This window comes from Diceros bicornis, chromosome 12, assembly GCF_020826845.1.
Source record: "Diceros bicornis minor isolate mBicDic1 chromosome 12, mDicBic1.mat.cur, whole genome shotgun sequence".
Lineage (NCBI taxonomy): Eukaryota > Metazoa > Chordata > Mammalia > Perissodactyla > Rhinocerotidae > Diceros > Diceros bicornis.
This window is the reverse complement of record NC_080751.1, coordinates 4,567,927-4,595,911: the sequence shown is the minus strand read 5'-3', so window position 1 is coordinate 4,595,911 and position 27,985 is coordinate 4,567,927. Positions and strand designations below refer to the sequence as shown.

At 47.4% G+C, this 27,985-nt stretch overlaps 2 protein-coding genes across 7 annotated transcripts in view; one reads left to right on the top strand and one right to left on the bottom strand.

Moving 5' to 3' along the window:
* RETSAT (retinol saturase) overlaps positions 1-990 on the bottom strand; it is an 18,145-nt gene extending 17,155 nt beyond the window's left edge. Inside the window, 1 exon segment of the mRNA XM_058550781.1 lies at positions 271-990. Coding sequence (XP_058406764.1) covers positions 271-439 — 169 coding nt within the window. The 5' untranslated portion in view covers positions 440-990.
* On the top strand, positions 918-27,985 carry ELMOD3 (ELMO domain containing 3). 6 transcript variants are annotated; one of them, XM_058550788.1, is made up of 13 exons: positions 1,511-1,571; positions 3,176-3,287; positions 3,425-3,713; positions 6,462-6,539; positions 7,027-7,096; positions 10,842-10,910; positions 11,880-11,971; positions 13,187-13,310; positions 13,566-13,688; positions 16,616-16,746; positions 25,997-26,073; positions 26,339-26,466; positions 26,961-27,985. In XM_058550788.1, exons 3-13 carry the CDS (start codon positions 3,660-3,662, stop codon positions 27,161-27,163), a joined length of 1,149 nt encoding a protein of 382 aa, XP_058406771.1. In that variant the 5' UTR covers positions 1,511-1,571; positions 3,176-3,287; positions 3,425-3,659; the 3' UTR covers positions 27,164-27,985. The 6 variants fall into 6 exon arrangements, with proteins under 6 accessions (XP_058406773.1, XP_058406772.1, XP_058406767.1 ...); XM_058550790.1 differs by lacking the exons at positions 3,176-3,287; positions 3,425-3,713 and adding an exon at positions 918-932; XM_058550789.1 differs by lacking the exon at positions 3,176-3,287 and having other exon boundaries at positions 1,509-1,571; positions 3,425-3,551.

The window sequence follows — 27,985 nt, the reverse complement described above, 5'->3', positions numbered from 1 at the left end:
GGCATAGCTTTCAGCATCACAGCAACACACAGCCGCCAAAGTATGACAACTGACAGACCGGTGGTGTGGTTCCCTGACCGAAAAATGAACCCGGGTCCAGGGATGACAGCGCCGAATCATAACCACTAGACCACTAGGGCTGGCACCAGCACTCTACATATGGGGAAACTGAGGCCCAGGTTGGCAGCGGCTCGCGCCGCTGGAATGGGAAGGCAAACCCTGGAGGAAGCCAGAGCGCAGCCTCGGACCCCAGGGTCCCTTCCTGCTGACCTTGCCTGAGAACCTTCTTCCTGGCCTCCTTGTCGGTCACCAGGGGCGCGGGTGGCCGCTTGACGTCCTCGGAGAATGGGTTCGGGGAACTGCCTGTGAACAGCCCCAGGTAAACTTTGCGGAGGACCACCAGCAGCAGCACGGCCAGCAGCACCAGCCAAAGCCACATGGCGCCGGTCGGAGGAATGGATCGAGAAGTGGGTCTGCGCCGACTGCGCCCAGCCTCGGAGGCCGCTGTTAGGTTGTCCTGCCCAGCCGGGAGGCGGAGGCAGCTTCGACCGCTGATTAGCCAGAGCCTTTTTGGCCAGAAGCCAAGACTCCGGCGCAGATTGACCCTCCCGGCTCTTCGTACTTCTTTTGCAGCGCGATGCTTCCATTGTCTGCTGGGAGGCGTAGCTCTCCAGGCTTGGGGGAGGCTGTACGGGCGGCGCTGTGCGCATGCGCGGAGGGCCCGGCGAGGGCTGCGGGACCCAGGTCCAGAAAGCTATAGTAACACTGGAGACGCGTCCAGCGTCTCGCCGGTCTGAGGAGGAGGATTGTCTGGTGGACATGATCGCCCTGGGGCGAGACAAGGCTGAGCGTTGCAGGATTGAATCCCGACTGCGAGACGGGAGACCTGGGTTCTGCTCCGCGCTCTGCGTGGACTCGCAGAATGACCTGAGGCAAGCTGCTTTCCTCAGTTTTCCCCGGCAAGCTGTGAGAGGGCTCTGTGCGAGTCCCCGCACAGCCTCTGGCCAGCTGGGTGTCTTGATGGATAGAGAGCGCTGTTGAGACCGGCGCGGCACAGCCGGCGAGCGCTCGGCCCCGTGCCCCCCAGATCGCCCAGTAGTTTTGGCCGCAGTGCCCCCTGGGATGGCGTTGCTAGCGGCAGGGTCCTGGTGGCGCCCCCAGGCCTCTAGTTGGGGCCCCGTGAGGGGGCGGGGAGCCGCCCAGCCACAAGGACCCTTATACCTACGTGCGCATTCGTATTTAAGATATTGACCCAGTTTCTAAATTAAATACCTATCCAGAGAGTTTAAGCAGTTAAGCAAGCAGTGGGATAATCATACCCCTTAAGGTAGCTCCTTCACTAAAGTGGTTGCACCATAAATACTTGGTTTGGAAAGAATCCATTTTTATAGGAAGGCCATTTCCTCAGGCCCAACTAGAAGAACTTGCCTAATATTGGTAGGAGTGACTTCATAACTTGGAGTACTTGTTTGTTTGACAGAGTTTTTGCTCTTTTCTTTCTTTGATACAGATAGTAACTGTCCCTGTTGAAGCCCCCAGCAGTGTTCCAGCCAGAACTGAGGCACTAGCAGGTGTGTAAAGCTGGTCATGCTGCAGTGCTGCTTGATTCATTTCATGTACAGTAACAGAAGAGCCTTCCTGAGATTGCTATTACTATACCTGCCTGTCACCTCCCCAAGGTTGGCTGATGCGTGAGTGTTTTGTCATATGCTATCAGGGGGGTTAAAGAGGAGGGAAAGGAAAGGGAAGTAGATGCTGAGGCCCCAGATGACACAGTGAGGGAGAGCTAGTTCCTGAGATACCATGACTAAGAGGCACTGGCCTGCACACTAAATTACAGTGAGCCAAAATGTCCAGCCCAAGAGCCAGGAGGTATTCCTGTTCTTGGTATTAGGAATCAGTGCATCCTACACTGTGACAAAGATTCGAGTTTGTCATTGGCAGCCAGTTCTTAGGGAATCCAGATCATATTCCCACAGTGGAGAGCTGACCTCATAGAGAGATATCCTCTTTCCTTAGTCACCCAAGTCTGAAGTATGACTGTCAGTTGCGTGTAGGCCATCTGCCCACTTATGATCTGGATTTTTGTTGTGACAGGCATCCATGATGTCCAGTTCCCCCATGATGAGGTATGGGCCTGTTCAGCCCTTTTCCTAAAGTGGACAACTTGGGATGAAAGACTTAGAGGTAGCCAAACTGTCTCAGTAGCTGCCCCATGTACAATATTGGTGATAACTGAAGAAAACTAGGGATTCTGCTGCTTTTGAGTTTCTACCACCATAGGAACTAGATCTAGTATTATAAGCCCCCATACCCAGCTTGTCTTGGAGACCTAAGCCTGAACACTTCAGCTAAGACCACCCACTAAGGTGCCACCTATTAGCTCACCCCTTTGATAAGCTGCCCCAGATCCCAGTAACTTGTCGACGCAGATAATTCATAACCAATCTATAAATCAAAATTGGGGTGAGTTTATTATGAGCCAGATCTGAGAACTAGCCTGGGGCCTTCCTTCCCCAAGGAAGGAAGGACACCAAAGAAGTGGGGTGTACAGGGCCGGCCCCGTGGCTTAGCGGTTAAGTGCACGTGCTCCACTGCTGGCGGCCCAGGTTCGATCCCGGGCGCGCACCGATGTCACCGCTTCTCTGGCCATGCTGAGGCCGCGTCCCACATACAGCAACTAGAATGATGTACAGCTATGACATACAACTATCTCCTGGGGCTTTGGGGGAAAAATAAATAAATAAATAAAATTTAAAAATTATTAAAAAAAAAAAGTGGGGTGTACAGAGTGGTTAAAGAGCACGTATCACATATGATTGGAATGTCCGTTTTACAATAGTCATGAGATGCTTAGCAAATCAGTGGTCAGCAAGTCAGTGGTCATGAGGCGAGCAACAGTAGGTCAGTAATTAATCCTTGGTTTAGGGAGAGATGCTTATCCTGAAGGAAATGCCGATATGGGGGAGGCTACATCCCTATCTTTAGGGGCATCATTGTTGTCTTTGGGGCATAGTAAATGTTTAAAGCAGATATACGATGCATGCTCAACAGGCCACATCAGGCCCTTTTGGAAAAACAAGGTCAGGCCGAATTAGTTTTAAACCAAATGGCTTCCTCGTATACTCCAATATATCTGATTGCTTGTCATTTATTTATCAAACTTAATTATCAGAAATGGACCCCAACACCTACAGTGGTGCTGCTGCCTTCTGGACACTCAGAATCCATCCCCCAGACTCATGCAGGGTCTCCTTCTTTCCATCCAGTGGCATGGGTAGTAAGAGGTAGGCATTTGGCTAAAGCAGCTTACTTATTAAGAATAAATTTACAGCTGCTTGAAGATTTTTAAAGTCAGTTTTTCTCAACAGAGGCATAACTGAATGATGAAACCAGTTTTTGTTTTTGTTTTTTTTTTTTACAGGGCTGAGGCTTCAGAGACCTCAGGGACTTCTTTCAGTACTCAGAGAAACCTCCTACACCCTGGTGATGGCACAAAGGGACTGTTTTCTTGCTCTTGGTCTGAATGACTGCCAAGAAGGAAGGCAAAGGTAGAGCAGTCGGATCTCTGGCTCTCCCTGTAGCTTCTAACCTCAGACCTTATTAAACTCCTTTCTGAGCCCAAGGACAAAGCTCACTTGAACAAATGATTTTGAGTCATGAATGAAAAATCTTGCTCTTTCCATAGTGAGAAAGAATTCAGAGATGGACAGGTAAGCAAGCTCTTCTATTTGGGAAAGAAGGTGTTGGTTTGGGATATATCGTTAATAGTAATAAGATAGAGCCTGTGGCAAGAGAATGTGGAGCTTTAGAAATGTTTAGGAAGAACCCTCATTATAGTTCTCTTTCTTCTAGTAGAAGAAACTTCTGTGAACCTCTGAGTCAGTTGCCTTTCCAAGTGAGTCATGGGATTTTGGTTTGGATTTGCTTAAGTGGGAGGAGAATTTCAGTGAAAAATCCCCCAAGGAATTTGTATTTCATCAATTTAGATTGTTTACCCTACTCGCCTTTTCACTGTCAAACACCTGCTTTGACCTGATTGTCCTCGGGACTCTAGGTTCAACGTGACATGTCTTGGTGTGAGCCTGCCGGCTAACTCTACATTCCTTACCTTTCTCGCTACCTTACCCAGAAATGGTCTTAAATGGAGCCTGTGGGCTTCAGTGCCCAGAACTGGGACAAAGCCTTTGCTTTGGGAGTCCAGGAAGGTTTTCTTCACTGTTCTTCCAGAGGGAAGTCTTTGGACACAGGAAGGGACTGAGTTGCAGAGGGAAAGGCAGGATGAAATGAATCCTGAGTACACAGACCCCTGCAGGGAGTTGTTCAGCACAATGAATCACCATCATGAGAACATCATGAGAAAATATGAGAACGTATTTTGTGCCTGGTACTAACGGGTGTGGGAAATATAAAAGAAGTGTAAGAGAAGGTTCCTACCCTCAAAGCAGCAGAGTTTGAGTGGGGAGATAGGCCTTTTTCAGGGAAACCTGTGCTACATGCAGAAGGGCTATAGGACTTAGAGAAGTGAGAGATCATTGTAGCCCAGTTGGGAGATAGAGCTGATCTTGAAGGGACCAGAGGACACAGAGAAGGTGGAGGTGGGGGTGTATTCTGGAGGAAAACCACATGACCCAAGGGATGGAGGTGAGAGGAACTGCAGCAAGTGTGGGAAATAATAGTGCTTAGGCACCATGAGGCCAGTTATGAGGAGCTGGCTCAGCTGCGGTGTGTTTAGATATCCATTCTTGCATCCCAGGCATAAACAAATCAAAGCTGTGTTTAAGGAGTGTTAGTTGGCAAAAATATGTAGGAGGGATTAGAATAACAGGATAATCTAGGATTCCAGGGCCTTGACATAAGCAATGATTCCTTTATTATTTTCTTTTCATTGTTATTTTTTTAAATTTATTTTAGAGAAAATAACACATTCACGTGGTTCAAAATCCAAAAAGTACGGAGGATGTACATATAGCGAAAAAACTGCCTTCCACCCTTGTCCCCCAGCCACCCAGTTTTCCTGCTGGAGGCAAAGTTACTACTTCTTTGGGCATAATTCTGGAAATAGTCTCTGCAGAGACAAGCAAATAGGTGTATGTATTTTTAAAAAATCAAATGGTAAAATAGTGTATATACTTTGCCCTTTGCTTTTTCACTTAATATGTCATGAAGATTGTTCCATATTGTCCATAAAGCACTTTCTTATTCTTCTTTATGGCTATATAGGATCTCATTGAGCGGCTATGCTTTAATTTGTTTAATTAGTCCATTATTGGATATTTAGGGTTTTTCTAGCCTTTTGTTATTATAAACAGTGCTACTGTGAATGACACTGTAAGCATGTCATTTTGCACATGAATGAGTATATCTGTTAGATAAATTCCTAGAATGCAATTGCAGGGCCAAAATGTACAGAGCATATATGATTTTGTCAGGTATTGTCAAGCTATAGACATGGTAACGATTTACTCTCCAGGGTGTTTTAACACTTGGCATCTAGCCAACACAGTGTGTTATCACACTTTTTGATCTTTGGTAATATGGTAAGTGAAAAACATCATCTCAGAATAGTTTTATTTGGCATTTCTCTTATTATGAGTAAGGTTGAGCATCTTTTCATATGTTTAAGAATGATTTGTGTTTCCTTTTACATAAACTGTCCATATCCATGCCCGTTTTTCCACTGGGTTGGGTCTTTTTTTCCCTTACTGATTCATAGGATTTTTTTTTAACATATTAGGAAAATTAGTCCTGTATTGGTGATATGATTTGCAAAAAGTTGGTCAAGTGGTTTTCTTAAGCTCTAATAGGGGAAAAGTTTGGCTGAGCAGAAAGGCCAGAAGTGAGGAAACTACTCCACTGAACTTCACCCACACAGAGCCCTGAGACTTTAACATAGCCAAGAAATCTGTGTAAGGCTTTTTTTTTTTAAACAGTTTTATTTATTTATTTATGTTTTTGTGAGGAAGATCAGCCCTGAGCTAACATCCGTGCTAATCCTCCTCTTTTTGCTGAGGAAGACCGGCTCTGAGCTAACATCTATTGCCAATCTTCCTCCTTTTTTTCTTTCCCCCCTCAAAGCTCCAGTAGATAGTTGTATGTCATAGTTGCACATCCTTCTGGTTGCTGTATGTGGGACGTGGCCTCAGCATTGCCGGAGAAGCGGTGTGTCGGTTCGCGCCCGGGATCCGAACCCGGGCCGCCAGCAGCGGAGCGCGCGCACTTAACTGCTAAGCCACAGGGCCGACCCCATGTATAAGGTTTTTGAGATAACATTAACTAAACTTTTTGAGGTTTTTCTTAAGACTATATTAAACAGAGGTTTTCCCTTACAGTATTCCTTGTAGTTAACTTCTCAGGAGTTCATTTTTTGTGTGTGGTTTTGGGAAAAGGTGCGACATTTAAGCTGTCATCTTTGGAGGACTGATCTGGGCCTGGGTGGTTGACCCTGGTTTGTCTTACAGGTTGAAAGCATGTGTGCTGGGTACTGGCCCCCATATGACAAGGACAACAGTGCTCTGCTGGCTTTCAGAGAAATTCCTGTACGTTTCACCCACACCCCACTACCACCTGCCTTACAAGCTTTTGTTGCATGCTGCTGTGTGATGCCAGGCCTCGGGGACACAGGATGGCATAGACCCTGCCCTTGGGGAGCTCACACTCAGGGGGAGGGGGTGTGGGGCACAAACATGCAAAACAACCTCTATCTAGTAAGATAGTTGCTATAGTGAAGCAGAATATAAAGTGCAGCGGGAATACCAGCGGTACACCGCAGTCTCCTTTGAGCTGTGTGAATTTTTGTTTATTGTTCAAGGAGAGCATATACTTGTCCCCACATCACCCACCTTCTGCATCATAGTTGGAGTTTTCCATGTGCCTCTCTTTATGATTGGCTTTAATCAACACATTGAGGAAGACTAGATCTTTCTGGCCTCAGTTTCAAGGACACTCAGTACAGCGGGTGGGACTTGCTTGTGTGGATGGGGGATGTGGATTCTGCCCTCACACTAAAGGTAACTGCCCCTACAGATCTCAGAGTTGAAGAACCACGGCATCCTCCGGGTCCTGACAGCAGAAGCTGATGGATGGGAGCCAGGTGGTAAGGTCCCCTTCAGGGCCCTTGGAGCCTGGGTGGGACCCAGCTCAGAGCTCCCCATGAATCTACTTTTCACCATTTGATTTTCTCTCGCTACTTGTCCTACAGAATTTTATAGATTTATCATTCTTCAAGGAAAATTAGAATCAACACTGGATCAGGAGTTGAAAGACCTGAGTTCTAATCTAGCCCTGCTAGTGGCCTACTATGTGCCTTTGGGCAAATCATAAAATCTCTGTGTCTACAGTGGAAATATTAATACCTCCTTTATCCTCAAAGGGATATTATGATCATCAAATGAGACAGTGTATGTGAAAAGGCTTTGAAAACGTATCCTATTTTATCTGCTTTACATAATTCTTTCCTATACTATATTTAAAGCTCATTCCACTTGCTAATTTATTACACAGAAAGGTACACTCACCAATTATGAAACACCAGTTCTGGAGTCAGATATCTCTGGTTTAAATCTTGACTGTCTTACCCCCCACTACATGACCTTATGCACATTCTTTAACTTTTCCAACCCTCAGTTTCCTCATCTGTAAAACAAGGATTGTGGGGGCTGGCCCAGTGGCACAGCGGTTAAGTGCATGCTCTCCACTTTGGCGGCCCTGGGTTCGCGGGTTCAGATCCCGGGCGCGCACTGAGGCACCACTTGTCAAACCATGCTATGGTGGCGTCCCATATAAAGTAGAGGAAGATGGGCATGGATGTTAGCCCAGGGCCAATCTTCCTCAGCAAAAAAGAGGAGGATTGGCATCAGATGTTAGCTCAGGGCTGATCTTCCTCACAAAAAAATAATGATAAAAAAAATAAAGATTGTATCAGAACCTGTATGATGGGAATTTTATAAGGATTAAATGAGATAAAGTACTCAGTTCACAGAATGTAAATCATAGTGAGTGCTCATTGGTTTGTATTGTTATCTTTAAATTCTGCAAACTGAAAATGTAATCTCCAAAAATATGGGGCTTGTTAAAAATATTCTAACATAGAAAAATTACTTGGAGTTCTATGAAGTTTCCTTTGATGGAATTTTGTCTTTATGTCTGATGAGAAACCTAACATTTATTAGTGATTTTGACTTAAATGCCAAAATATTTTATATTTCAGTACAACTGGCATTTATGTGCCAGATATTTTTTTTTAAATAATTTTTTAAAATTTATTTTTCCCTCAAAGCCCCAGCAGATAGTTGTATGTCATAGCTGCACATCCTTCTAGTTGCTGTACGTGGGACGTGGCCTCGGCATGGCCGGAGAAGCCGTGCATTGGTGCGTGCCCGGGATCCGAACCCGGGCTGCCAGTAGCGGAGCACGCGCGCTTAACCGCTAAGCCACGGGGCCGGCCCTGTGCCAGATATTTTTAATTGTATTTAACAATTACAATTTTTTTTCAGATTTCTCTCAGCTAATTTAAGTTAATAGGCTGACTAAATCAGCAATGCTGTTTACTGTATGTGTATGTGGAAGAGAGCCTAAATAAAGGAGGCAGTTGGAAAAAGATAAAGAACCATACCAGTATGAGCTGTGTTTGTTATCCTGGAGATTTGTGTTTTGCCTCCATTTTCTTCTGTTAGTCAGGGGGGAAATTAGTATCTATGTCAGGATCATCTTCAGATGCAGGAGGAGTCTACCTCGTTCCAAGAGGAAAGGAAAGAGATGCTCTTACATGGTCTGGATGTTTGTCTCCAGTTTTTAGGCACCAAATTGCAATTGCTAGTTGAGACCTTGTGCTTTCTGTGGATTCTCCTGTGGTCACAGCAAATTCCCACGCCCTTGCTGGTGAGGTTTCTGCTCCTGGCTCACAACCTTCCGTCAAGTTGTTTATAGATGAGGGTGTGTAGGGTGAGATTATCAAGTTGCTTGTAATGAGGATTTGAAGGGTGAAGGGTCAGGAAAGCTGGGTGTAGGTGAGGCGGGAAGGGTGAGGAGCCATCTTTAGTGTCATGATGAGCACTCATTGTGCTGTTCCACTCTGCTCTGTTTGTTTAGCCACTTGGGCCCTTCTTTTCATCTCCTTAGGGTCCAGCACGCTGGAAGTAAATTTTGTTTTTTTCACCATTGAAGGTCGAATATTCTCTATTCTTTTTTTTTTTTTTTTTTTTAGATTTTTATTTATTTATTTTTTCCCCCAAAGCCCCAGTAGATAGTTGTCTGTCATAGCTGCACATCCCTCTAGTTGCTGTATGTGGGACGCGGCCTCAGCGTGGCCGGAGAAGCGGTGCGTCGGTGCGCACCCGGGATCCGAACCCGGGCCGCCAGCAGCGGAGCGCCCGCACTTAACCACTAAGTCACGGGGCTGGCCCCAAATATTCTCTATTCTGTTGAAATTATCTAGTTTGGAAGTCCTGAGGTTCAGTGTCTGCTACCCCAGACTGGGGTGGTGAGATTGAATTTCCTAGAAGTCCAGACGTTCAGGACCCGTCTCACCTGCTGCCTCTATCCACCCTATCCGCCTGCTATCCACCCTGCTGGACCCAAACCCACGACGGTGTCAGTAATACTGCCTAACACGTATGGAGCACTTACCTCTGGGCCACATACTCTCGCCTAAGAAGTTAAAGAGTTCCGTCATCCTCACGACAGTTCCATGAGTGATCCCAGAGGGTTAAGTAACGTGACTGAAGAAGCACAGCTAGTAGGTGGTGGAGATGAGATGTTCCCCAGCAGCTTGGCTCGAGGGTGCTTCCCGGCCGCAGTCCTCTACTGCTTTCCCGGCAGCTCGCTCTTCCTCTTCATCTGTTAGTGTTTTGAGTTTTGGTAGCACTTTATTTAAGTTGCAAGTACACTTTCAAAACAATCTGCCATGTGGCCTCCCCAGCCAAGACTGCGAGGCGGAGAGGAGCTGTCCTAAGCTACTTTTGCCGCTGAGGCTGGAGAGATCACGGTTTTGGTATTGAACTGCAGTCTGGCCATCCTTCCCGTTATCTGTGGATGTTCTCTACAGCCTGTTGAAAAGCCAGTGACAGGACACGCCACTAGCAATTCGGGCTGGAGAGTGAACAGCTGTGGTTTGCAGAAAAGGGCTGCGTGGTGGCAATAGAGAACCTATCTTGCTACTTTTCTTCTGCTTTTTTCCCCTTTTATTGTGCTTTCATTCATTCATCAAATGTTCGTTGAGCACCTATCATCTGTCAGGCACTGTGCTAGGTTCCAGAGACCTCTGACCTCACGTAGCTCTCAGTGCAGTGGGAGAGACCGTGACAACACTGTGGTGAGCACTGGGTGTCAGGGTCTCTCAGAGGAGTGGCTCCAAATCCAGACGAGTGAAGTCAAAGCAGGCATCCAGGTGAGGCTGATATCAGAGTCAGCTGAAGGATGGGAAGGAGCTACCCCAGATGGGGTTGGAGCTGAAGGTGAGAGGCCCCGGGGTGCTGACTGTTGGCAGAGGGAGCTGAACAGCAGCAGTCTGTGCGAAGGCACCAAAGGCGGGAGGCGTTGAGACACTTCAGGTAGCTCTGTGTGCCCTGGGGCAGAGCTGGAGAGGTAAGAAGGATCCAGATTGTGAAGGTACTTAGACACTGGGCTGAAGAGTTTGGGTTTATCTTGGGAGTTATGGAGAATCTCTGGAGGATTTTGAGCAGGGGGTGACATCAGCTCTGCCTTTTCAAAAGCTCCCTCTGGCAGCTGTGTGAAGAGGGTATCTGAGGGTGACGACACGAGGCAGACGGACGGCCTGGGGGCTGCAACAGGAATCCAGACATACCTGGGTCTCAGAGGGTCTCCCTTTCTCGCTGTTACAGTTGTGAATACAGAGGTGCTCAGAGCCCAAGAAGAATGGGAAGCTGTGGACGACATCCAGCCAGAGACAGGTAACGGCAGGAATGGTGCTGTCCCCACACAGCCCAGCTGCTAGTACAGGCACTGTCCACGTGTGTCGCTGATGTTTCTGTGACCCTGGGATTTGGAGACAGAATTCTCATTTTGGCTACATCACACAGAATGAAATCTCTTTTCCAAATCCAAAGATGATGACATTCTCCCACTGGAGGAAAAGGGAATGAGCGCCACGGAGAAAGGGCTGCCATCTGCCCAGCCCTGAGAGAAGACAGGGAGGACCTTGGTCAGGGTCAGCTTCTGCAAGGTGATGGGGTTGAGCAGGAGGATGGAGGAGGCAGCCAGGGCCCCTGCATAAGGTTGAGCAGGTTGTTCACTGTACAAGGAAGTCCCTGGAGATGGTGCTGAAACCATCTGCTGGAAGGCTCTGAGGGCTGGGTAAAAATTGTCTCACGTCCCTTTCTGAGAGGTTTGGAAGGAGCTATAGGAGGGTAGAACTAGGACCCATATCTAGCCTGAGGCCCACTTGAGCTCGTGGAGAGATGTTACAGTGGACTGTGTCAGCCATCACCTATATTGCTAAGTGATAAGTTAATTCCCTGTGAACTGTAACAAAAGATGGAGAGGGGGTCATTCATATACAGGGTGTGAGAAAGGGCAAAGTGGAAATTAGGAAAGGCCCCTAAACAAACCTTGGCACCCTCCTACATGGGAATCTACTCCAGGACTTGCCCCCTCACAGAGCAGTGGATTGTAGGGAGCCCCGTGCAGGGCGAATCTACCCCTCCTCACTGCAGAGGCTGGCCCCGCAAGCCTCTGAACAGCCCAGTCTGGAAAGGGAGTTGGCCCAGCAGATAATGTGAGCTCCCTGAAAGAGGACTTGTTGCAGCTGTTGGTGTCTGATGTTTGCAGCTGAAGTCAGTGGCTTAGAGGTGACAGCCAGAAGGCCCTTGAAACGTTTGCTGACACAGTGACTACCTGGAGTGTCTTCCCTTTTGCCACAGGGAGCCAGGCCAGCTCAGACCAGCCTGGGCAGCTAATCTCCTTCACTGAGGCCCTGCAGCATTTCCAGACCGTGGACCTGTCCTCCTTCAAGGTATGAAAGGAGGGACGTTTGGGGTCACAAGCAAAGCACCTTCTTTCCAGGAGCCGGGTTTCTCATCCACCAGGATAGGTCGCTGGGCAAGCAAGATGAAAGCTTCCAGTTGAGGCCCTATCTCCCCTAAGAAGTCTTGGGGCACGGGATCATGGGCAGCCAGAGACCATTGTTTCATGCAGGGCCCCTGGGGCCTTTCTGGGACTGTGTGCCCACAGCTCGTGTGGCCCTGTCACACACAGGCCCATGTAGCTGCTCCCCGCTCTTCCCTCTTAGAGAGGGGGAGGTCAAATCAAATGCTAGCTAGTTCCTTGGGGAAGCGAGGCAGCCCGACCAGAGAGCTGAGTAATTCATGGCCAGTGTAGGAAAATCTTCCATTCCCTCAGGGAACCTGAAGTTATTTGAGAATTTAAAAAAATATGGGGTTGGAAAAAGAAGGAACACTGAGGCAAATAAAAGCTGGCAGGCTTTCTGGGGCATCTTGAAGTGACCATGAGTAAGTTTAGAGGAATGTGATTTCAGATCTTCAACCTGAAAGCTGGTTCAAGAGAGGGACGCTGAAAAGACAGGAATCAGGTTGCTTTATAGGACCCAGAAAGCCAGAAGCTACGACAATCAGGATGTCTAAGACCTGAGCAGTGAGAAGTTGGCATGACCTGGTTTAGGAGGGGCTGGATGTGGTATGGACAGAAGGCTCCAGCTACTCCTCAGAGGTATCTTCCTCCTAAGAAGTGCCCCCTAAACTCCCCTTCCCACTGGCTTTCTCATCCTGGAAGTTGAGAGGACTGCCAGACGTCACAATTTATGTCCTTTACAGAGACAGACATACAGAGAGTAGAAGTGCCCTGCTGAGAAACCCAGCCTGGCTTTGGTCAGACCACACTGGGGAGTCCCCACAGCCAGCCACCTCCGGCCTTCTTGGCAGTCAGTGGAATAGCTAGTTCTGGAAAAGCCCAAACGACCAAATGCAGACAACTGGCTAATGATGCCTATGCTTAGGGACATCTCTTTCTGCTTACAAAGAACCTGGGAGCTGGAAGATCCTGTCTCCAGAGATTCAGCAGGTGCTTCACAGCTTCTGCCCCCTTCCCCTGGCCCAGAGATCAGCCAGTTAGTTGGAGGGAACTACTTTCTGGAAGAACGGTCCGCTGGTGGTAAGTTCATTAAAGCAGGTGAACCCAGCACTCTGCCCATTGCTTGCAACTTCTTCCCCAGAAAAGAATCCAGCCAACTATTCGAAGGACTGGGCTCGCCGCCCTCCGGCACTGCCTCTTCGGGCCTCCAAAGCTCCACCAGGGCCTCCGTGAAGAAAGGGACTTGGTCCTGACCATTGCCCAGTGTGAGTACACAGCTGCTGCCACAAAGCAGGCATTGCGTATGTGGTCAAGCAGAGAGCACTGTTTGCCCCCCCAGTTCCTGAGGCTAAGCCAGGGGTCTTGCATGTGCCATGTTGTGGGGGAGAGTGGGAGCTGAGGGGAGATCAGGGTGTCTTGAGCACAGTCCAGATCTATGTTGGCTGAACTGTTGTCTGAGAAAGACTCAGTCCTCCCCTGAGGGGCAATCTGACAGAGAGTGGGGGTGTGTTTTGGGACAGGTGGCCTGGATAGCCATGACCCAGTGCATGGCAGAGTCCTCCAGACCATCTACAAGAAGCTGACCGGCTCCAAGTTTGACTGTGCCCTTCACGGAGACCACTGGGAAGATCTGGGCTTTCAGGGTAAGAGAGAGGAATGGTTCATCTTCTTTTATTTGACCCCTGACTCCAGTACTAGAGTGAGAGCCCAGAGAGTCCTCTTCCTGTCATGCCAGCGCCATAAGATGGGATACCGGGGGAAAGCATGCCAGGAAGAGGGTACAGCAAATGCAAAGGCCCTGAGGTGGATCATGCTTGCTCTGTTTGAGAAATAGCGAGGAGTGTGACTGAAGCGGAAAGAGTGACGGGAGAAAAGTTCACTTGTGTCCTTGCAGGCCATTGTAAAACATTTACTCTAAGTGAGATGGAAAGCATTGTAGTGATATGATTTGGAATCTAGTTTTTTCATTTTCCTCTTTTAATATTGATGAAAATTTTGTTTTATATTATTTTATTTTTTGAGTGAAACAAAATAATTTCACCTGTTTTTGGAGAGTGATACTGTTCTTTCAAAATCATGTCCAATTAAATTAGTATAGAATGGGAAAATATCTTAATTTAAAAAGGAACCTTTATGTACCCATAATTAATTGGTAGTCCGTTGGTATTGACAACACGTTTAAGTCATTTTACTATCTATAATATAGAGTGTCTATTTTGTCTATAATTGTCATAAACATTTCCTCTGTATACATTGAGAATCACATCGCTGTTATGATTTTTGTTTCAACAATCAATTTAAAAAACTCCAGAGGAGAGTTTTTTAAAAACTATATATTTACCCATATATTTACTCTTTCCATTGTTCTTTCTTCCTCTCTGATACTCCAAGATTAGATTCCTTCTCTTATCATTTCCTTTCTGTTTCAAGAACTTCCTTTAGCCATTTTCTAAGGTAGGTCTGCTGGTGATAAATTCTCTTTATTTTCCTTCATCTGAGAATGTCTTGATTTCCCTTTCACTCCTGAAGGATAATCTCTCTGAATGTAGAACTCCAGGTTGACAGTTCTTTCCTTTCAGCACTTGAAGAATGTGCTGCTTCCTTCTGGCCTCCATGGTTTCTGATGAGAAATCTGCTGTCATTTGAATTATTCCTCCCTGATAAAAGGAGTTGTTTCTCTCTCTCTGCTTTTAAGATCTTTTGTTGTTGTTGTCTTTATTGCAGGAGTTTGACTATGATGTGTCTTAGTATGGATTTCTTTGGGCTTATCCTGTATGGAGTTTGCACAGCTTCTTGAATCTGTAGGTTTACGTTTTTTGCCAAATTTGGTAAATTTTCAGCCATTATTACTTTGAGTACATTTTTCAGCCCCACACCTTCTCCTCTCTTGTGGCATTCTGACGACACAAATGCTAGCTCTTTTGTTATTGTTCCGCAGATCCCAGAGGCTCTGTTCATTTTTTTGGATCTCTGTTATAGTTCATAGATCTCCAAGGCTCTGTTTATTTTGTTTTGTTTTTTCTTTCTGTTGTTCAACAGACTGGATAATTTCTATTTTTCCATCTTTAAGTTCACTGATTCTTTCCTCTCTTATCTCTATTCTTTTTTTTTTTATAATTTTATTTATTTATTTGTCCCCCAAAGCCCCAGTAGATAGTTGTATGTCATAGTTGCACATCCTTCTAGTTGCTGCATGTGGGACGTGGCCTCAGCACGGCCAGAGAAGCGGTGCATTGGCGCGCGCCTGGGATCCGAACCCGGGCCACCAGCATCGGAGTGCGCGCACTTAACCGCTAAGCCACAGGGCCGGCCCTCTTATCTCTATTCTGCTGTTGAGCCCATCCAGCAAGTTTTTAATTTTAGTTATTATATTTTTCAGTTCTAAATTTTCTATTTAGTTCTTCTTTCTATCTGATATTTCTTTACTGACACTATTTTTTCATTTTTTTCAAAGCATGTTTGTAATTGCTTATCAAAGGCATTTTTATGATAGCTGCTATAGTAGTTTTCTATTGTTGGTGCAACAAGTTACCACAAATTTAGTGGCTTAAAACAACAAACAGCACAAATTTATTATCTTCTAGTTCTGTGGTTCAGAAGTCTGTCAGGTCTTCTGTCTGGGGTAGGATCAAGGTGTCACAGGGTTGCGTTCCTTTGTGGAGGCTCTAGGAGAGAATCCATTTCCTTGCCTTTTCCACCTTCTAGAGGCCACCTGCATTCCTCCTTCTTCAAAGCCAGGAACATAGCTTCTCCCTGAGCCTGGTTCTGTTCTCACATCTCTTTCTCTGACTCTGTGCTCCTGCCTCCCTCTTTCGCTTTTAAGGACCCTTAAAAGATAATCCAGCATAATCTCCGTATGTGCTAATTAGCAACTTTAATTCTACCTACAGTCTTAATCCCCCCTTGCCCTGCTGCTGTGTAACATATTCATAGGTTCTGGGGATTAGGATGAAGACATCTTTGGGGGCCATGATTCTGCCTGCAACAGCTGCTTTAAAATCCTTGTCAGATAATTCCAACATCTGTGTTATCTCAGTGTTGCTATCTGTTGATTGTCTTTTCTCATTCAAACAAGATTTTCCTAGTTCTTGGTGTAACAAGTGATTTTTTATTGAATCCTAGACATTTTGGGTCTTATGTAATGACACTCTGGCAAATCTTCTATTTTAGCAGGCCTCCTCTGACATGAGCCAGTGGGGGCAGAGGGGTGTCACCTGATTATTGCTGGGTGGGGGTGGAAATCCAGGTACCCCATTTGGCCTCCACTGATACCACTGGCTGGAAGGGGCAGGGGTGCCTAATTATTCTTCCCGTGTAGGCTCCACTGACATCACAGAGCAGGTGGGAGGCTCCTTAGCACTGGAGAGAAATATAAGTTCCAGCTCCCCACTTCTCTGACCTATGCTGGTGGAGCTAAGGGTCACCTTGTTACAGTCAGGCAGAGGTGGAAGTCCAGGCTCCCCACTCAGCCTATGACAAAGGGAACCAAGTCCTTGAAGCTGACAGGAGCAGGAATTTCATGAAGCATTGCTCACCGTCACCCTCAATTTCCTCATGGTTTCTGTTATAGGAGCAAATCCAGCCACAGATCTGAGAGGAGCAGGCTTTCTTGCCCTCCTGCATCTGCTGTACCTGGTGATGGACTCAAAGACCTTGCTGATGGCCCAGGAGATTTTCCGCCTGTCTCGTCACCATATCCAGGTGGGGCTTTGGTGGGAAGCCAAAGGAGAGGGCTGTGGAACTAGAAGCTGGGCGCAGGGCAGTCCTGGGAAGCCAGAAGGGCCTCACGGGTAGATATCTCTAGTTGGTGAGGGCTCTCAGAACAACTGAGGCAAACCCGGAATGGGCTTCCCCTCTCAGCCTGACTTGTGCTGGAATCTGAGCTTCACCACTCATTAGCTTGTGTCTCAAGCAAGTGCCTGACCTCCTCAGAGCCTTGGTTTCCTCATCTGTAGAACAGAAATCATGGAAACTTCAGTTGGATAGTTGGGAAAATTAAATGAGATGTTGTCCAAAAGCACTAGGCACAACTGTGTTGTTAGTATTTCAACTCACTGCCCTCCCTGAGGAAGTCCCTTGCTCAGTATCGGTGGGTTCTCCTGACCCTGAAGGAGGGGGTTAGACTTTATGTGCCCCAGAGGAGAAAGTTTGCCTCCGAGGGTCACGTGACACATGGACTTACTGACAGGCCAGAAGTAGCTTCTGCAGCCCTCGGTCTCTGTCCAGGCCTGCTCTCTTGGGTTGGGTTTGATGGTTTTCCTAGGTAGTAAAAGGTGGTAGTCCCGCCATTGTACAAAACAAATTTGACCTGTTTCCTGCCATTCGTCTATCCCAGATGCATGAGACCTGGAATTCATTCACTAAACAAATATTTACTCGGCATTCCCTGTGCTGGTTATTGTTCTTGGTGCTTGGGATACATCAGTGAGCAAAACAGATAAAGATCCTTCCAGCAGAGAAGATAAGACAATACGCATAATGCACCCATAAGTGGTGGCGCATGTGAAGGGTGGTGAGTGCTAGGAGAAAGAACAATAGGGTAAGGTTAGGAGAATGTGAGGAGTGGTTACAGTACTTTTGGGGTGATCAGGGGAGCTCTCATGAGAGGGCAAGACTTCAGCCCAGCCTTGAAGGAGGTGAGGATGTCATCCAGGCTGGGATCTGAGGCAAGAGCAGCCCACGTAGAGGGAGCAGCTAGAGCAAAGGTCCCAAGGAAGGAGCATGTGACATGTAAGGGAACAGCAGGGACGCCATCAGGAGGAAGGAGCCCGGGAGAGCTGTAGGAAAGGAGGTCTTGGGGTCACAGGGACCAGATGGCCTTGGGCTGGTAGGCTCTGATAAGGACTTTTGCTTTTTTTTTTTTTTTTTTAATTTTATAATTTTATTTATTTATTTATTTTTTCCCCCAAAGCCCCAGTAGATAGTTGTATGCCATAGCTGCACATCCTTCTAGCTGCTGCATGTGGGACGCGGCCTCAGCATGGCCGGAGAAGCGGTGCGTCGGTGCGCGCCCAGGATCCGAACCCGGGCCGCCAGCAGCGGAGCGCGCGCACTTAACCGCTAAGCCACGGGGCAGGCCCAAGGACTTTTGCTTTTACTTGAGTAAAATGAGGGTTTTCAGCAGCCGGGAGTGACATGATCCAACTTAGCATTTTTTAATGGAGCCTACTAGCTGCTAGGTTGAGAACAGTCTATAGCGACGGCTTTTATAATTGAGTTAGAGATGATGGTGGTTGGACCAGAGTATTTTCAGAGGAGGTGGTGTGAAGTGGCCTGATTCTGGATGTAGAATCTCCAGCATATGGACTTAAGAGAGTAGAGCTAGCATGTTTTTCTGATGGGTTGGATATGGGTGTAAGAAAAGCAGAGGAGTCAATGATGATTTTTAGTCTGAGCAACTGGAAGACAGAGTGACCATCAACTGAAATGGAAAAGAGAGCAAGTTTGGGGGGTTCAGTTTGGCATATAAATTTTAAGAACTTTATTAGACTTCCAAGTGGAAATGTTGGGTAAGCAATTGGATGTATGAGTATGGTGTTAGGGAGAAAGGTCTGGCTAGAGATTAAAATTTGGGAATTGTCAGCACCGATCGGTGGCTCTAAAGATGCTGTCCCGAGGCTAGCAGCATCAGCATCACCTGAGAACTTATTAGAAATGCAAATTCTGGGGCCCCTCCCCAGACATCATGAATCAGAAACTACAGGTGGCACCCGGAAATCTGTTTTAACAAGCCCTCCAGGGGTTCTGGTATAGATTATATTTTATTAATTTTATTTTTTTAATTTTTTTTTTTTTCTCTCCCCAAAGCCCCAATGCTTAGTTGTGTATCATAGTTGTATGTCCTTCATGGCTCTTCTATGTGGGATGCCGCCTCAGCATGGCTTGATAGCCTGTGTGTAGGTCTGCACCTGGGATCCTAACCGGCAAACCCGGGGCCACCGAAGCGGAGCACACGAACTTAACAGCTACACCACTGGGCCGGCCCCCTAGGTCGTATTTATTGTGAAACTGGAATGAGATTTTCAAGAGAATGAGTGTAGACAGAAGAGAGGACCAAGGACCAAGCCCTGAGCCACTCTAACATTAAGGGGATGGGGAGAAGAAGGGGGTGGAAAGTAGGAGAAACCAGGAGAGTACAGAGTTCTGGAAGCGGTATGAGGAGCAGGGCATGACCCACTGAGTTAGACGGTGCTGCCTGATGACTAAGAATTAGATTCTGTGTGGAGGACCTTGATGAGAACATTTTCAGTGAGATGTTAGAAACAAAAGCCCCTGATTTAGATTAGGTTTTAAGAGGGGATGGGAGAGAGGAATTAGACACAGTAACAACCTTTTCAAGGAATTTTGTTGCAAAAGGGAGCAAAAAAATGGGGTGTAGCTGGTGGGGGAAGGGTATTTTTTGGTACTTTTTATTTTCATATAATTTCACATGTACAGAAAATTTGCAAGTGAGTAATGTAATCTGAACGTGAAACTCGAAGCTGGGGGCTTATAGGGAGGAGGGGGCCAAATGGTCTGATAGCCGAAGAATAATCTCTTCCCCACCTCCTAGCCCGGTGAAGGGGAGGAAAAACCACCAGCACTTGACAGGGAAAGTGTCCTCCTCTGCAGAGAGCCAGGTTTCAGAATAGGTTGAATATTTACGGGGAAATTTGCTGATAATGGCATCATTATCAGCGTGACAGGGGCTCTGTGCCCTAATAATTATCATTGTTCCGGGGTACAGTGGCCAGGTTTTGGGAACTGGGGAGGGATGAAAGATGGGGACAGACTAAGAGCCTTATGAAGCCTGGAGTGCAGGGAGCCAGGCATGACCTGGGAGTCTGGGGGAGGGGTTTGTAGTAAGCGCCATAAAAAGATGTAAAGAGCAAAGTGAAATTAGCCCCGATACATTCAAGATAAATGGTGGGGGCGATGAAGCCGAGCACTGGAATGAAGGAAAGCGTGGGTGCTTGGGACCCCCACCTTCACCCCTAACTATTGAGGCAGACCATCGTGGAGAGGCTTAGTCTTTGCCCAATGCACTGGGCCATTTTTTTAACTTTTTATTTTGAAATAATTTTAGATTGACAGAAAAGTTGCAGAAGTATTTATTTATTTTATTTGATGGGTTATAACCCAACACTATCATTATTTATTTTGTTGCTCAAATTGTTTCAGCTTTGGCCATTTTAGGAGCTCTTTCAGGTTGGTACCTGTGCCCTTTCAGCATGCCCTATCTTTTTTTGAGCACTTTTTGACTCTCTGGACACCAAAAAGTGCTCTAGGCTCATCTTGTATTTTCCCTGTATGATTCCCAGCCCTGGAATCAACTGTTACTCCAGGGAGTTCTTGTTCCTTTAACTGGAGAATGATATTCAGAAACCAAGATCTGAGCGAGGTGTTCTCACTGCTATTAAGATCTCACTGCTTCTAGGCCCTCTCCGTGGACCAAGCTTTGAATGTATGTTTGTGTCACTGGTTCACTCCCGACTCTAATAGGAGGGGTCTTCCGTGGTGAGCAGAGCTGTCCCAGCCCCCAGTAGCACTCACAGGAAGGTGGTGTGCTTTGACACTGTCCAGGGGAGAGGAGCCCAAGACTGAGCGGCTGAAGGTCAGACCTGCAGCATTTTAATCAGATCATTTTGCCTTAGAGGGCTGGAGTTGAGCAGGCCTGAGCTGCAAGAACAGACTGTTGTAATAACAGTGTCATGACTTAATTCTCTTGGCCCTATTACTTAAGTCTCAGAACCTCAGCTTCTTCCTTTATAACCTGAGAAAATAATTCCAACTCTAGAGTTATTCTAAGTTGGAGATAAACTATGTAAAGTGCCAGTGACTTTAGTCATTCAGTGAGTGTTGGTATCAAAGTAACTTTTGATTTCCATGAGTACAAATACATTTATACATCTTATGTATATAATATATACATACATAAATACATCTTATATTTTTTAAATCAGTTGAATACATACCTGCACTTGCATGCACACACAAATACACACACACACAACCGTTAGTAAGGTGGATCACTGTTTGAATCCAAAACTTCTGAATACAAACCAGTTAATCATACAGTCCCTGCCACCTGGGCAGTTTTTCATTTCTAACCTTTACTGAATATCTCTGTATCTTTTGGGGAAAAACACCCATTAAACTTTAAGGCTTCACATCTGCTAGTCTTTTCCAGGAAACACTGGAGGAGGCAAGAGTGGGACTTGGTGAGTTCCTGGTCTTGAGAGATATCAGGACGCCACAAGTTGAGAATGTGGGCATATTCTCTGGTCTTCATGATGCAGGCAGGTAATGTCCAGGTCAAGTCTGAGAACTGGCCCAGTCAGCTTGTGAAACAGAGTGATCTCTTATAGCAACACTGCTTCATTGTAACAGACTCCCAGAGGTTGAGGCATATCTTAGCAATCACTGGTCCAGCCCCTCATTTTAGAGGTAGGAAAATGGAGACCCAGAGAGGGGAAATGATCCCACAGCTAATGATTTCCTATAAATCATCTGTGACCTCAGTGTCTCCCTTCTTGTGCTTTGTGAAGGCTCTCTTTTAAGACCCTCCTGCAGAAATATGGAAGCCAGGGTAGAGGGTTATTGCCAACTCAGAATCCCTCATTTGTTTTCAGGGATGGGCTTGAATGAGGTGAGGGAGCAAACCATGCAGATATCTGAGAGCGGGGCATCCCAGGCAGAGGGAACAGCAGGATGAGAGCAGAAGTCCTGGGTCTTCATCGTCACACACCCAGACTGACCGCTTTGACCAGTCTGTTTCTCATCCCCTCACCAACTGGCCTTTGTGCAATTTACTGGGGATATATGTTTACTCCACAGTATGCACGTCAGACAATAAGAAGGAATAGCATCTTAATGTAACAAAATAAGAGGGCTGGTGATGTAGGTGTCAGGGAAGCTAGATTCTAGTTCCATCTGCAGTCTTTCTTTTTTTTTTTTTTTTTAATTTTATTTATTTATTTTCTCCCCCAAAGCCCCAGTAGATAGTTGTATGTCATAGCTGCACATCCTTCTAGCTGCTGTACCTGGGACGCAGCCTCAGCATGGCCGGAGAGGCAGTGCGTCGGTGCGCGCCCGGGATCTGAACCCGGGCCGCCAGCAGCGGAGCGCACACACTTAACCGATGAGCCACGGGGCCGGCCCCTGCAGTCTTATTATTAGCTATGATTTGAGGCAATTCACTGAACTTCTCTGGGCCTCAATTTGCTCTCCTATGAAATAAGAGGTTTGGCCTAAATGATTCTAAGGTCCTTTCCAGCTTTATTTTATAATTCCTTGAACTATAAGTAATTCCAGGGTTTTAAAGTAAAACTTGACCTTGAAAACAGAGTTTTCCAGGAGGCATGGATAAGATCAGAAACACAGGTGAGGGACACAGCCTGCCAGCAGCCAGTCCTGTTCTCTCCATGAGAGAGCTGAAGTTCCAGGGACCCGTGGTACGTCCTGCCAAAGCGGAATTGACCAAAACCCACAAATGCTGGGGGGACCCCAGGACTCCCATGAATCCCAGTAGTATGGAAGCGCTTAGCGCACACCGTCCCGAGAAGCAGTGCTATCGCACAGACACTGAGAGCTGCAGGGCGCATCGGGCTAATCGCTGGCGAGCATGGAAGCACCTTATAAAAATGCTTACTCGTATACAACAACGCGTATAGCCTTCTATGCAGTTTCCATGCCTTATTTCATTCCATCAAAGATGGGTCCTTATAAATCTTCGTTTTCCAGCAAAGGAATGTGAGGATCAGAGAGGTAAAGTGTTTCTGCGCAAAGCTGGGTAGCTAGTAAGTGGTGAAGCGGGGCCTACAAAACCACATCTCCTGACACTGGCCTGGCGGTGGGCTCCTCACAGCAGCAGTTCTCAGCCAGCAGCATACTTCAGAGTCACCTGGGGGGTGCAGATGCCCAGGCCCCTCCCCAGAACTCCTGAATTGGAATCTCCAGGGCTGGGGCCATGTCAGCAGCAGCCACAAACGATGATCTAGTTCCTGCTTTAGAGTTCAAAGGTGTATAAGCCCAAACGTGAGGCATGTAGGTCTGATTTCCTCTGCTGTCTTTTAGTCAGTTCCCTAAACACAGCCTCAGTGTAGTATTTTAGCTCAAAGCAACACTTTTCAGGTCCAAGGGAATTGCTGGAGGAAAGAAGACATTTAGATCTGAATTCCAATTTTTCACTGCCTTTTTTTTGAAGATGATCAGCCCTGAGCTAACATCCGATGCCAATCCTCCTCTTTTTGCTGAGGAAGACTGGCCCTGGGCTAACATCTGTGCCCATCTTCCTCTACTTTATATGGGATGCTGCCACAGCACGGCCTGACAAGCAGTGCACAGGTGCGTGCCTGGGATCCGAACCTGCGAACCCTGGGCCACTGCAGTGGCGCGTGCGCACTTAACCGCTGTGCCACCAGGCTGGCACCGCTTCACTGCTTTTTAATAACTGGGCTTTATAAGAATGTTCCCGAGAGTGAATGAACACTAGGTTTAGAGCCTCTGTTAATTACGTTGCTACCATGTTCTTTCCCTTATTTACATATGTATTAATATGAATCTCTTTTTATTTTATTTTATTTTTTGGTGAGGAAGATTGGCCCTGAGCTAACACCCATCACCAATCCTCCTCTTTTTGCTTGAGGAAGATTGGCCGTGAGCTAACATCTGTGCCAGTCTTCCTCTATTTTGTATGTGGGATGCTATCACAGCATGGCTTGATGAGTGGTGTAGGTCTGCACCTGGGATCCACAGCTGTGAACCCGGACCGCTGAAGCAGAGCGTGCGAACTTAACCACTGTGCCACCGGGTCAGCCCCCATATTTATTTTTAGACTGAAAAAAATCAAGGGAAGGGGAACTATTACACAGGTAGATATGAAAATTGAATAGGCAGTCCATGAAGGTATAAATGCCTTGCTGCCCACCCCAGCTACCCAGGTTGAGGCAAGGATGATAACTATAAACATTTGTGAGCACCCACTTAGGCCAGCACTGTGCTTAGTACTTTCCATATGAGATCCAGATTACTCTTCGGAACAACTCTGAGGTAGCTTGTGGGATAATAGAAAATGTAAACTGTTGTTAGTAAAACCTATCTCCTAGAGTTTTTGTAATGATTAATGACTTGACTCCACCCAGCATGGCACTTTTCTCGGGGTGCCCAGGACCACCCCCGGTTCAGTGATTCACTGGGAAGACTCACAGCTATGATTTAGTACAGCAAAAGCAAAATCCACATAGGGAACAAGCGCATGGGACGAAGTCCAGAGGACACCAGGCGAAAGCGTCCAAGAGTCTTCTCCCAGCAGAATCTCACGGGACACACTTAATTGCTCCAGCACTGAATTGTGCAACATGTGAAATGTTGCCCACCAGGGGAGTTCATTAGATTCAGTACCCAAGGCTTTTACTGGGGGCTGGTCATGCAGGCACCATCTGTGTGGCATGTACCAAAATTCCAGAATCACAGAGGGAAAGCAGGTGTTCAGCATAAACCATGCTGTTTACACAACAGTTTAGGCACAGTGAGTCATCCTGAGGGAATGGCGGGAACCCTCCCGAAATCCAGGTTCTCAGATGCTAGGCAAAAGCCAACCGTGTAAGTGGGACTTTCTGAGGACAGTAGGCCTGCTGTGTTAACTCTTTTCTGCACAGCACTCCAAGTTTATTTCCTTTTATGTTTGGAGAGAGGGGAAAGCTGAGTCTCAATAGAGTTTGGATGGCCTTCCTAAGGACACAACAGCTAGCAGGTGGCCAAGCCAAGAGCTGGAGTCCAGGTGTCCTGGAAGACCCTGGGAAAAATCTTTGCGGAGCCAGAAGACCCTCTATAGTTCAGTGCTGTCAAACAGAACTTTCTGCAGTGACGGAAATATTCTATATCTGCGCTGTCCAGCATAGTAGCTGCTAAGCACATGAGGCTATTGAGCACTTGAAATGTGTCTAGTATGACTGAGTTGAATTTTTAATTTTATTTAATTTTTAGTTAATTTACATTTAAATAGCTACACGTGGCTAGTTGCTACCATACTAGACAGCACAGTTCTACGTCATACTGTAATGGATTTTTCTTTTCACAGGAAGCAGATGGGATAAATAGACTTTGGCTCTTGCTGTAGACTAAGGAATGTGCTGATGTGTGTCTCTGTCAGTGGATGTCCTTGTGTGTGTGCAACAGCAGAAACAAACGTGTAATATTTACAAATTCCCTGGAAGAAAACCCTTTTCATTTGCTTGGTTTTTTGTTGTTAAAGAATGGGAAGGAACTTGCCCCTCCAAAAATAAAGCATTAAATCGGACCCCCCAGGGGATTCTGAGGCCCGTCCTGGTGAAGCACCCTGCTGGACCCCATTCTGCCCCTTCTCAGGAGTTCAACCTGTGCAGCTGGTTTTCAGGCCTCTGTGTCATTGAGAGATGAGGGGTGCCAGCAAGTCAAGGCTGACTTTCTACCCACTTGCACTTTTTCTGTCTGCTTTTGGATGAAGTGTTTATAAGTAGTCAAATAACCAGAAGCCTAGGGAAGGGGAGAAGAGATTTTTAAGAATCTATAGAGTTAGATAACCGAGCCTCACTCCTCTGGTGTTCATCCTAAGCCCAGGAGTGATGTGGTCCACGAGCGGCACACACAGTGGTCTAGTGAAGGCCAAGGAGAGCTAAAGGGTCAGACTGTTGAAGAGGCTGGAGAACTAGCACAGGGGTTATGCACAGCTTTGGAGTGAATTAACCTCAGTTGGGATCCTGGTTGCAATGCCTTAGGAAAGTTATTTAAGGTCACTGAGCCTCAGTTTCCTCAACTGTAAGATGGGAAAAAAGACTACTGTGAAAATTAAGCATAAGCATCTATAAATCAGCTGCTGCCTCTGGGCCATGATTGCTCTTACTGCCTGTGGGCCACATGAGGTTGTGGATGATTGGAAACACAGAGGGCAAGAGCCTGGGTTGCCACTGACCTGGCGCCCCCTCCATTCCAGCAATTCCCCTTCTGTCTGATGTCCATCAACATCACTCGCATCGCAATCCAGGCCTTAAGGGAGGAGTGTCTCTCCAGGTGAGTGCCCACACTGCTCACCCCCTGGCCAGCTGGTTTCTCCCCACCTCTGCCTTATTTTCCCCAGCCCTCTTCCTCTCCTGCTGGCTCCTGGGGGTTCTGGAAAGTCCCCGTGCACCAGTCTTCCAGCCCATCTCTCCTCCCCAACCCTGACCTCAGATGGGAGGACTGCCTGGGGAACGGCTCCCCTGGGGAATAGGGTGGGAGGGCACCCAGGGGTCAGCCTTTGTCCACTGCTAAGCAGATCACCTCCTTTGTCCTGCAGGGAGTGTAATCGGCAGCAAAAGGTGATCCCGGTGGTGAACAGCTTCTATGCCGCCACTTTTCTCCGCCTCGCGCATGTCTGGAGGACGCAGCAGAAGACCATCTCAGACTCAGGCTTTGTTCTCAAAGGTATGCTCTTTCTTCTGGGAGGCCCAGCTCCTGAACTCCTAGCGTCCCCAGGTGCAGGGACCCAGAGTGGTTGTACACTGGTTTTGGCTGTAGTTCCCTTCCCCCAACCCCAATTCACACTTTCTCAAGTTCCAGCTCCCCAAAGCTTTCATCAGCCCACCCTCTGGATCTGCTAGCTCTCCTTTCTCTGCTACCACACTCCTGCCTTTCTGGCCTTATACCTCTGGTGATCATGTTTCCTGAATCAAAAGCTAGGTCCAACAGTTGGACTGACCATTCAGAGTTCAGATTGTCACAACTCTGACAGACAAGGCAAAGTGTGTGGTCCCTGTGGCTCTGCCTGGTTCCTGGATGCCCTCTCCATCTAGAAGACTCCTTCACCCTTCTCTCTGTAGGATCTGGGTTGGGGGTGCTCCCTAGAGCTGCTAGGCCCTGACTGTTGTGCAGTCCAAAGTCCCCTCAAGCTTTTTGTTCCCTAACGCTCTCTGTTGCAGATTTGGAAGTACTGGCCAAGAAGAGCCCAAGGCGGCTGCTCAAGACCCTGGAGATCTACTTGGCCAGAGTGTCAAAGGGACAGGCCTCCTTGTTGGGAGCACAGAAGTGCTATGGGCCACAAGCCCCTCACTCCAAGGATCTCACTTTCACAGGCGTGTGTGATCTGCTGCCGCACTCATCTGAAGGCACATGGCTGATATGACCAACCCCAGAGGCTGACTGATAGAAGGACTTAAAGGCTGGGCCACGGGGGCTTCTGGAGGGCACATGGCAAACCATGGCAGGCACACGCTGGCTGAGCCAAGCGCCTTCCTGGCTTAGCAGAAGGAAGGTAGGAGGCTCCTGGGCCTGGTTGGAGAGCCAAGGACCCTCACCCGCATGAGACATTAGGGGCAGTTAGACTTGACCCGCTCTCCACACACCTGCCTCCAGTGAGAACTTTGCCATAATCTTAGTTGGGCTACAGTTTGCAGAGTTGGGTTCCAGGGAATCTCAGTGAGAGTGAACAGAGCATGAAGAGGGAGAGCCCCATGTGGACGTTCCACGTATCCCTCATTGAAGGACATCCCCAAGTAGAGGCATCAGAATGCGGACTCCCTGGGTAGCAGGGCTTTCAGGACCCGCCTGTCCATAGGACAGGGACCTTGTAGTTAGAATCTGAAGGCAGAAGGTAGCAGTGGCAGCAGCCAACAGGGGGCAGCATGACCCAGAGCAAGCTGCCCAAGACTGCAGCTGGGCCGGCCTTCCTTTCCTCCATCCACCAGGCCAGTATGAGGGTCCCCTCTGGGGTTTCTGGCCTTGCACTGTCCTACTCTCTTCTCTCCCCATCCCTCCTCCCTGCTGTTTATGGTACAGAACTGGGCATTTGGCTGAGTGTTTTCACTGCTGCCCATCCTAACCACCCACTAGGTGGGCTCCCCCCGAGGAGGCCCTGCAGTTCCCATCAGGAATGGTTTTCTAGCCTCAGTGAGGGAAGGAGGAAATTCACAAACCAGCAGTTTTTGAATAAAAGAATTGTTCTGGG